Raw genomic sequence first — 11,155 nt, 5'->3', positions numbered from 1 at the left:
AGCCATCCCAAGCTTCATTATATAGAACTCGGGAGAAAATATCCAAGCTATTTTCCCGCTACCAGTTGACTGATAAAGTCATCAGTCGATCAGCCATTGTGGAAAATCGATCATTAATGGCTTGATACCAGTCAATTGGTGCTAGGGCCAGTTGACTAGTCCACTTCAGTTAAGATAATAAAAAATTCTGTTCACTCCCACCAGTTGACTAGTAAACCCTAAACATAGGATTTTATCCTAAGTACAATATCTCATGCATTTGTCCTCTCCCACACATTCTCGACCTTGCCTTCTAGCCTCCTCCATTAACCTTGTGTCTTTCGGATGTTTCCCCATCCTTCACTCCTTTCCTTCAAGAGCTTTCTTTGACCTTGTCCTTTGTTGTCAGGTCTTCTATTATTAAGGGCTCCTTTCTTTGGGACTTCAATTTTACCAAGTGACATTTGGACTTACGTTACCAAAATTACACACTTGGACTTACACTACCAAACCTCCAAACTTAGACTTTATCTTGTTGTACCTTACTACAAGAAATTTGGGATTCCACCACACCCAATAGATAATGATTTTTCAAAAAATTATTATCTTTTTCCATTTAACAATAGTTTTATTAAAAATCATTGTTGTTGACCTTTTTTTTGAAAAAAGATAATAGTTTTAAAAAAATTGTTGTCTTATGTATATTAAAGATAACAATTTTTTAAAACTGTTGTCTATGAACTTATTTTTTAGACCTATGATAATAATTTTAATCAATTGTTATCTATTAGTGTTGCTTACATGTTAATAATATTGATTTTATTAAACTATTTGGATCCAAGACCATAACATTTTTCTTTCCCTCTCCCCTTAATTTTTAAGACAAAATCCTAAACAACCTTCCCTTCCCGAACCCGACTCTCTCCACCTACGATCCTCACTCGCTCGACATTCTTCTCCTCTCACTGACCATCTCTCCTTTCTCCGTCAAATCCCTCATTTTTCCATAGAACCAATTCCTCTTTTGGTGCGAGATAGGTTGAAGACTATGCATCGAATCGCTTGTTCCGCCTCATCGTGAAACCCTACTTCAAGTCTGCCCGCTTCAAACATTCTCAGCTTTTAGTGCATGCTAAGAGATGGACCGATACTAGAAAGTGGAGAAGCCATGGCTAGAGTCGGCGGCGATTAGCGAGAATGAGATTCGCATCACCTCGCATGGATTCATCCATAACTATGTCAACTATGCCTCCAGTCTCCTTCAGGTGTCCTCCTCCTCCTCCTCCTATTCTTCTTCTTCTTCTTCTTCATAGCTGACAACCTACTCCGCCTCTTCAATTATGAGGATTCCTCCATCTGCCATATTGGACATGAGCAGATTGCTCTTGTGGCTATGATGCCAACCTTACCAACTTCGGTTGCTGCTACCCTCTATCGGACAGGAGTGTGTGGAAGGTCGGGAGTGACTTTTCGATATTCTATGAGTTTGGGTATTAGGGGTTCTCCAGCTTGTAGTGGTGATGTCCATTTCCGGTAATGAAATGACTACCGTTCAGAGGGGGATCTAAGTCGAGTGGGCAGTGCCAAAGGGGCACGCCAATGGGACTGAGTGCGTGGCTAGTGCAGTGGTGTTGAACGCCACTGCATTTTGTGGTGGTTTTAGGTGCGTTTGCACACCGGGATTCATTGGAGATCGTTTTGCTGGGGCAACAGATGTCTTAAATGTGAGATTGCTAAACTCGAGACATTATTTATATTCATTGCCTTATGTTCCAATACAACAAACAAACGAAAAGAAAGATAACATTTTGATTTGTTGCTTTCCCTACCTATGTTTGTTTATAGCTTGTTTTATCTCAATAGGTTTCATTACAATGGTTTACTTGATCGAATCATTTGCTAACTAAGTATTCTATTACTATATTTTGATTCTATTACTAAGATGTTTGTAAACAAAATTTAATTTATTTAAAGCTTGTAGCATTGATCCTCACGATGAGAATGACGTAGGGTGTTGCAAGGGGAGGTTTTGCAGAAAAAGAATGGTTATTCTTGCTGGTATGTGCCCATTATCTATCTTGTTTCTATTGTATATTTTTACATCTCCTGATCTTATTTGTACCTCAGAATGAATATACTAAAATTACAAGTGCCCTTGCATACCTACAATATGAAATATCAATATCAAGGTATATTGAAGATCTCAAGACCAGTGACATACTTTAGAAACTTATTATTCTACAAAAGTTAATGGTTTCAAGTTCCTCAAATCTGGACTTGTCAATGGATCCTACTCATACGTGGTCTCTCATGATACTTATGCCATCTATAGCCTTGGTCTTATATTACTTGAACTAATCATGGGCTCCAAACCTAGAAATCTTTCAGATACAATCTTGTCTAAGATTGAAAGTAACAAGTTTCATGAGATTGTGGATCCAACATGTGCAGACAACATGTGCAGCAATAGCAGATAGAGCCTAAACTAGAGGTGACATTTTCAAACTCTAGTCTTCTACAAATGGTATCGATGTCTCCTAATAACATGCATGCTTCCTTTGTCCAGAATACAAATTAGAACATATCAGAGATGACCATTCATCTAAAATGTGTATTCCTTTTAAGGTACTATAAGTATGTATGGATGAACATGACCCCCCTCTAATGTGTATTAATTTTCTATTGCCATTGTTATTTAGATCCTAAACCTTTTCTAAGCTCTTATGGTTGAGTTTGACATTGTAGAACTTTCTATGTGCTTGTATATTTTTCATTCTCTGACTTTGTTGATATATTGTAACTTCTATTAATAATTAATGGGGGTTTCCATACAGGAAAAGAGTTTCAAGGTGATTGTGTTGAAGGCAATCGGACTAGCAATCAGCAAAGTTGTAGATGCTATTGGAATGATCAAGGTCGAAGTTTTACTTGTTTGTCATTTTTTGTTGACAGCTTTATCTATTTAGCTTTTCTTGACCTGTATTCTAGCACAGAAATGGAATCCGCACATTTTCATCAAGATGTCTCAATAAGTTTCGTCAGTATCACTAATGTTTGGGAGCCTATTGAGATGGTTCCTAGCAACTATAATTCATTGTTGCTCAACCATTTTGTTGCATTTCTTTACTTCTTTTTTTATCAGAATTTGGTGTACTCTTTATTTGTGTGCAGAGATGCTCATTTATAGATGTGCAGTGTTTTACTATGGTTGATCATTTTGAGGTACGTCTTGTTGTATTCAGGTTACAATCTTGGAGTTTGATCATGGCTGAACATTTCTTGTGTCTGCGTCCATCTTCTAAGCTAGTGTTGCTACATATATTATCTATGAAGTTTATGTTCCAGCACTCTTAAGTACTTCTAAAGTTTATGTTCCTTTTATTGAGGGATTTTCTGTAGTTGTTACTTAGATTTTTCTAAACTAACAGCCCTTTATTGATGTTTGTAGTTATTAAATTTAAAATCTTATTTATGGTTTTACATTTTTCATGCCATTTGTTGAAACCAAAGAGGGGATGAAATAAATTTATAAAAACTTAAGAGGTTACACTAGTAAGACTTTATATCAATCTGTTAAGTATACAATTATGGTTTCTAATTTGTAATATATATATTTATTTGAGCAAGGCTCATCAAGGGTACTAAGAAGAACATCGAAAAGTTAGAAAAAATGGAGACTTTAGCATGTTAAGGAGCAATGGGAGCTTTAGTGTTGCCACACCTCATTAACATTTAAGCAGAAAAATCTCATATTGTTGTGTTGCTCTACCTTTATTTTATTAGTGACGTTACTTGTTATTATGTTGATTGCTTATAAATTCTTTCATAAGGTTGTAAATATTATTTTTAAATGTTAAAAAATTATATATTATATTGTATTTTTGAATTTTATATTTTAAATGATTTATAATACTAGAAAATTTTATATTAAATTTTATTTTTATTTTTATATGAAAAAGACAATGATTTTTCACTGTTATAAAAATATTATCTTTGCTTTAAAAGATAACAGTTTTTAACTATTATCTTTAAGAATCCCCTTTAACAACACGACTTTTAACAATAGTTTTAAAGGAGCTACGAGAATGGTGAAAAACTATTGTTGTTAGGGTTTTTTTTTCTTGTAGTGCCTATATCTTGCACACTTATAAGCCTATATCAAATATAACAATAATCTAATTTAAATCTTTGTCCAAACATCAAAATCTAAGGTCACACCGATTGCTCCAACACCTCCCATGTGACAAAATATAATGGTTCATTAAATCAGGATGATCATTTATGCCATTTCAAAAATAGAACTATACTTTATCAATATACCGAAGGGGTCACATGTCGCATCTTCTTGACTACCATAGTTGGGTCAACACAATAATGGTTTAGTACTCTATTCTTACGGCATTTCTCCAGTTCGAAGAGGTATGTTCCAACTCCCCTCAGCTTATTTAACCTCAAACAAAGGCCTCAAGAGACTCTAAGATAATATGTCAAATGATATACTCATATAGCTCTAGAGATTCCTTCAACAGTTTTTGAATTATTAACAGGATCTTTTACACAAGGGCTTCAAGAGGGGCATTTCTTTTGCTCTCTCTCAAAAAAGCCTCTAGCCGATTATGATACACTTTTGGTTTGGGCAGAAAAATACATAAATATGGAAGAAGCGCAACGGGCCAAGCAAGAACAGAAGGTGGCTCACCCTGAAACTGTTAATGAGCGACTGTCGGAGCACCAAAGCCATTTAGGTCGGTATTATAGGATCCTCCAAGATATCATCCTTATGCTTTACCTCTATGTTAATCTAAAGAAAGAGTTATGCAAATTTGTGATGAACACTAAGTTTTGAGGTGACCTGTAAGAGCGTAACAAGGGCCCCAAAGACAACCCTCCAACATCTTCTGTGACTTCCATCAAGAATATAGGCATACCACTAGCAATTGTCGAGGATTAGAGCAAGAGCTAGAGAATATCATTGAAATTTACCTTCGTATGAGGAATATCTTAACCATTCCTGCTCCTCGACAACACATGCCACCTCCTCCTCCACCTCCAAGATAGAACCCTCCTGTTGCTCAACCTCCTACCCCTATCCTTCCAAATCCTATATAAGTCCTGTTGGAGCAATCTAGGTGCCCTAGGTTTTGATGTTTGGGCAAAGGTTTAAGTTAGGTTTATTGTTGTATTTGATATGCATTGTGAGTGTGCAGGATACAAGTACAACAAGAAAAGTCCAAGTGTGATCTTGGCAAAGGAGGAAAGTCCAAGAATGAGTCTTGGCGGTGTAAGTCCAAGCATGTAGTCTTGGCAACGTAAGTCCAAGTGTGACTTGGCAATGGATGAAGCCCCGGAGGTGAGGAGCCTCTTGGCAAAGGAAGACCCGACAATATGGACAAGGCCGAAGGAAGCTCCAGAAGGCAAGACGTGAAGGATGGGGAGACATCCGAGGGACGCGAGGCTGATGGAGGAGGCTAGAAGGCTAGGTCTAGGTTGGTCGGGAGAGAACGAGTGCTGAGTGAATGTACTCGAGGCAAAATCCTAAAATTAGGGTTTACTGTAGAGTTACTGTAGCAGTAGCAGTACTGTAGCAGTCGACTGATGATTGTAGCAGTCGACTGATGCACTGTAGCAGAGAGTCGTTGAGATAGCCGTTGGCACTAGTCGACTGGTAACGGGCAAATCAGCTTTCTGATTTGCTCCAAGCTCTATAAGAAGGAGCTTGGGATGGCCGGCCAAGGTGACGAAATTAGACTTGGTTAAAGCCTAATTAGTAGTCACCAAAGTGCTCAAGAGATCTTTGTGTGCCAAGAGGTCTTGGTTGGAGTTGTGGTGAGGTTTCTCCACCCACAAGGAGGTTGAGCTAGCCGGAGTTTGCCAGGGACTAATCCACCGACGGATTGAGGGATCGTCCACCTTACGGACACGCCGTGGAGTAGGAGCAAGTTATCTCCGAACCACGTACACGCCTTGTGTTAGGGTTTGTGTTTGGTTTGTTGTCTTCTTCCTTCTTGTTTTAGGTTAACTTTCGTATTTGTTAGTTTGCTTTTGTATTCCGCTGTGCACTAACATTATAGGAAGTAAAGTTTTGGGTGAGACGCTATTCACCCCCGCTCTAGCGGACGTCAAGGTCCCAACAAGTCCCACCTCCCAAGAAAGTGACTACTACTCAAGAACCATATGTTATTTATGAGTAAATTAATATGATATCGGGAGGAAGTTTCATTATACCAAGTGATCACACAAAAGACATAGCATAGAAGAATGTTTGGTAATTCAAACTCGTGAAACCAAAGCAGGACCCATTTTTGGATTCAATCCTAATGATTTAAAGGGAGTCTTCCTCTCTCACAATGATGCTTTATTAATATGTGCTTTAATTGCTCATTAAGATGTGAGAAGGGTATTTATAGATGCAAGTAGCTCAGTTAATGTCCTATATTTTATAGTGATGGAATAGATAGGGATTAAGGTTGAAGATCTTTAACCTATCCCCACTTCTCTATTTGGATTTTCGGGACAAAAAGTACAACTACTCAAATAAATCAAATTGCCTTTAGCTATGGGAGGTTTTATCATTGAGGCAGACGATCCTCACTATATTCACGGTGATAGATGCTCCTTCTTCATATAATGTTCTATTAGAATGACCAGCTCTTAGCACCTTGCAAGCTATTGCATCCTTATATCATTAGAAGATTAAATTTCCCATCATAAATGAGGTCATGGAAGTTCAAGGAGATCAACGGGCTTCCAAAAATATTATGTGGAGACCATCACTAATAAACAACAAAGGAATAACCAAAGCAGTTGGGCTAATGGGCAGAAGCCAATGATGGAAGGAGTTTACATGGTTAATGAAGAAAAACAATCATCATCCCCTAAACTAGAAATAGAAGTGGTCTCTATAGTTTTCTTTCACCCTAAAAAAGTCACCAAGATTTCCAAGGGCATGCCCAATGCACTGAAGAAATTAGTAGTCACTTGCCTTACCTAGAATGTAAATTTTTTTGGCTGGAACACTAAGGATCTGATAGGGATAGACTCAGCAATGATAAAACATCGATTACAAATCGCCCTAGAAATTTAGCTAGTCAAACAAAACAATGGCATTTTGGAGCTGACTAAGATCAAATCATTAGGGAGGAGGTAAAAAAGTTATTGGATGCTAAACATATCCGAAAAATATATTATTCCACCTGACTATCTAATGTGGTGTTTGTTGGGGTTTTTGGGCCACGAAAATCACTTTTTCGCGTCGCGAAAACCCCGAAGCCCCAAGCCACCGGATCCGTGCGAAGTAGAAATAAAACAAAAATACGAGTACGAGTTTCTAATCTAGATCTACACTAGATTTATAAAGAGGAAACCTTTTATACCTTCGATGCGTGCCCTTTTCGTATCCCGCTCGTCCAAGGAGATGTCGGATCTCAAGTTGTCAAAGTAGACAACTCTCTAGAAGTATCCACACAAACTAATTAGGTGGAGAAGACCAAACAATAGGTGTGCTAGCACCTAGATGGTGTTCGGCCAAGAGAGGAGAGGAAGAGCAAGAGGAGAGAGCACTTGAGCAAGAAGAATGTTGGGTTATCGGGCCGCGAAAACTGCATTTTCGCGTCACGGAAACCCAGAATCACCCATGCCACTGGATCTCGTGCGAAGGATAGATTTCAAAAATTTACATGTACGAGTTTCTACTTAGATCTACTTCTAGATCTACATGAAGAAAATGTTATACCTTTGAAGCGCGCCCTTCGCGAATCCCGCTGGTCCAAAGTGTCGGATCTCTAGACCGTCAAGCGTACGGTCCTCTAGAAGTATCCACACGAACAATCCTTGATGGAGAAGACCAAACAAAGGTGTGCTAGCACCTTGTCTTGTTCGGCCAAGAGAGGAGGAGAGGGAGAAGAAAGAACTCCAAGAGAAAGAAGATGTGAAAATACACTTGAATGAGAAAAATGAATTCTCTTCACATTCAAAAGTGGCCGGCCACTTCCCAAGTGTAATCCCCAAATTTTGCATTAAGTACAATTAATGTGAAGCCATTAAAGAGAATGACTTTGTAACTTCCATGAGGTGGCACCCCATGATGATGTGGAGTAACATCATTAGTCCACATCAAGGCCAACTCACCAATGAGGTGGCATAAAGTCAAGTCAAACTTGACTTTTATCTTCCTCTCAAGTCAAGTCAAACTTGACCAAATCTCTTCCATGGTTGATCTAATCTAACCATTTGATTCAAGCCAACTTAATATAATGAATCTAATTCATTAAATTAAGTTGATCTAATGAGTCATAATCTAAATTAGACTCATTGAATACATGAATTAACTCGAGTCCAACTCAAGTTAGCCCAATTAGGATTACTCTTAATCCAATTTGATTCATCAAATGAATCTAATCCTCTTGGTTCATCATATGAACCCAATCTCCATCTAATTGTCCTTAGTGTGTGACCCTATAGGTTCTTGTAACGTTGGCAATGCCCCTAAACCTATTTAGGAGCATAAGTAATGAGCGGTATCTAGCAACACGTCATTACTACCCAAGTTACAAGAATGTTGAGATCCAACATCACCTTGTGACTATTAATTGTGACTCCTCACAAAATATGACAAATGTCCTTCTATCCTAGACATCTAGATTGATCAATATGAGGCATAGACCGTGTCATCCTCTAATTAATCTAAATCTTGAACTCCAAGTCGACTCACTAAATCAAATGAGCTCAACATCTCATATTGACTAATTTGGGCATGGCCATGCACTTCGTGGTCTCACTCTATCAAGAATATTGATGTCTCTCCCGTCATATAGGTGGGAAAGATCCCATCTACATCACTCACATCCCTCCGCATAATTTGTTACATACCCAGTAATCGCCTTTATAGTCCACCCAGTTACGGGTGACGTTTAACGAAACCAAAGTACATAACTCCTTATGTAGGGAACCATGGTGGCTTCAGGTCTAAGGACTAGTAGTCATACTAATAGTCACATGAGAAAGTATATGATACTCATATAAGAATCCATGATACTTTTTCATGGCGGGTCATTCAGTATACATTCTCCAATGTATACCCATGTGTCAACTTGATATCTCCATATCCATGACTTCTGAGATCAAGTCATCGAGTTGACCTACATGCTAGTTTTATTGCATTAACATTGTCCATGAATGTTAATACTCGACTAGGAATGATTTAGAGTAGTGTTCCCTATATCATCTCACTATCGGTTCAACTAACCGATTGATATAGGTGAGAACCATCTACTCAAGGACATTATTATACTTAGTTTATTTGGCACCAATACAAGTAAGTATAATAACCAAAATCCAAATGCCTTTATTTATATAGAATATGATACAATAAGTCCAAAATACAATCATCAAATGATTGGCTCTAGGGCTCTAGCTAACAATCTCCCACTAGCACTAGTGCCAATCAGTGTAGGCTCTAAGCCCAAATGACCTAGTGTGACCATCATGCTTCTTCTGTGCCAAAGCCTTGGTCAAGGGATCTGCGATGTTAGCCTCTGTAGGTACTCTGCAAATCTTCACATCTCCTCTCTCGATGATCTCTCGAATGAGATGGAAGCGCCGTAGTATGTGTTTGGTCCGCTGGTGTGAGCGAGGTTCCTTCGCCTGTGCTATAGCTCCATTGTTGTCACAATAGAGCTCAATGGGGTCAGCAATGCTAGGAACCACCCCAAGTTCAGTGATGAACTTGCGGATCCAAACTGCCTCCTTTGCTGCCTCTGATGCAGCAATGTACTCGGCTTCTGTTGTAGAATCAGCTACTGTATCCTGCTTCGAACTCTTCCAGCTCACAGCACCACCATTAATGCAAAACACGAACCCTGACTGCGATCTATAGTCATCCTGGTCGGGTTTGAAGCTAGCATCACTGTAACCCTTTACAGCTAGCTCATCATTGCCTCCATATATCAAGAAATATTCTTTAGTCGTTCTTAAGTATTTAAGAATATTCTTGACCGCTATCCAGTGACTTTCACTTGGATCTGACTGGTATCTGCTCGTCATGCTCAAAGCATACGAGACATCAGGTCGAGTACATAGCATGACGTACATGATAGATCCTATGGCTGAGGCATAAGGGATCTGATCCATGCGGTCTCTCTCCTCTCTAGAAGAGGGACCTTGAGTCTTCGAAAGACTCACGCCATGTGACATTGGCAGAAATCCCTTCTTGGAGTTCTGCATGGCAAACCGTAGAAGTACCTTGTCAATATATGTACTCTGACTTAGGCTAAACAATCTCTTAGATCTATTTCTATAGATCTGTATCCCTAGAATACGGGATGCTTCACCTAAGTCCTTCATTGAGAAGCAACTCCCTAGCCAGGTCTTAACAGACTGAAGCATAGGGATGTCCTTCCCAATGAGTAGTATGTCATCCACATACAATATGAGGAAGATAACTATATCCCCTATAACCTTCTTGTAGACACAAGACTCATCTTCGTTCTTGATGAAACCAAACTGTTTGATTGCATCATCAAATCGAAGATTCCAGCTCCGAGAAGCTTGCTTTAGTCCATAAATGGACCTATGCAGCTTGCATACTCTGCTAGTATGTTGTGGATCTACAAAACCCTCAGGTTGTGTCATGTACACATTCTCGAGTAGGTTTCCATTCAGAAACGCGGTTTTGACGACCATCTGCCAGATCTCGTAATCATGGTAAGCTGCAATAGCAAGCATGATCTGAATGGACTTAAACATCACTACTGGAGAAAAGGTTTCATCATAGTCAATACCATGAATCTGCTTGAAACCTTTAGCTACTAAGCGACCCTTATAGATAAGTCCATCCATGTCAGTCTTTCTCTTAAAGACCCACTTACACCCAATGTGTTTTACTCCTTCAGGTGGATCAACCAAAGTCCATACTTGGTTGGTGTACATGGATTCCATCTCGGATCTCATGACTTCTAGCCATTTCTCGGAACAGCTTCCTGATAGGTGGTGGGCTCATCCTCTATGAGCACAATGTCATCATGGCCAGACAAGAGAAATGAGTATCTCTCAGGCTGACGACGTACCCTATCAGACCTGCGAAGAGATATGTCTACTTGAACTGGTTGTTGTTCCTCAACTCCTTGTGGAACAACATCATCCACAACGCTTTGTGGTTCCAGTTCAATTTCCATCGAGG

General features: G+C 39.1%; 1 protein-coding gene across 25 annotated transcripts; it reads left to right on the top strand.

Moving 5' to 3' along the window:
* Positions 1-860: 860 nt before the first annotated feature.
* On the top strand, positions 861-3,398 carry LOC121975086. 25 transcript variants are annotated; one of them, XR_006110243.1, is made up of 4 exons: positions 861-1,244; positions 1,954-2,470; positions 2,814-2,894; positions 3,222-3,398. XR_006110243.1 is itself a non-coding variant. In XM_042526482.1 (4 exons), exons 1-4 carry the CDS (start codon positions 1,177-1,179, stop codon positions 3,239-3,241), a joined length of 246 nt encoding a protein of 81 aa, XP_042382416.1. In that variant the 5' UTR covers positions 861-1,176; the 3' UTR covers positions 3,242-3,398. The 25 variants fall into 25 exon arrangements, 3 of the variants coding, with proteins under 3 accessions (XP_042382416.1, XP_042382415.1, XP_042382414.1); XR_006110255.1 differs by lacking the exon at positions 3,222-3,398 and having other exon boundaries at positions 1,990-2,037; positions 2,431-2,470; positions 2,814-3,184; XR_006110250.1 differs by lacking the exon at positions 3,222-3,398 and having other exon boundaries at positions 1,990-2,037; positions 2,368-2,470; positions 2,814-3,184.
* The last annotated feature ends 7,757 nt before the right edge of the window (positions 3,399-11,155 follow it).

Source organism: Zingiber officinale, chromosome 4B, assembly GCF_018446385.1.
Source record: "Zingiber officinale cultivar Zhangliang chromosome 4B, Zo_v1.1, whole genome shotgun sequence".
In the NCBI taxonomy this organism is placed as follows: domain Eukaryota; kingdom Viridiplantae; phylum Streptophyta; class Magnoliopsida; order Zingiberales; family Zingiberaceae; genus Zingiber; species Zingiber officinale.
This window is presented reverse-complemented; position numbering and strand designations above follow the sequence as displayed.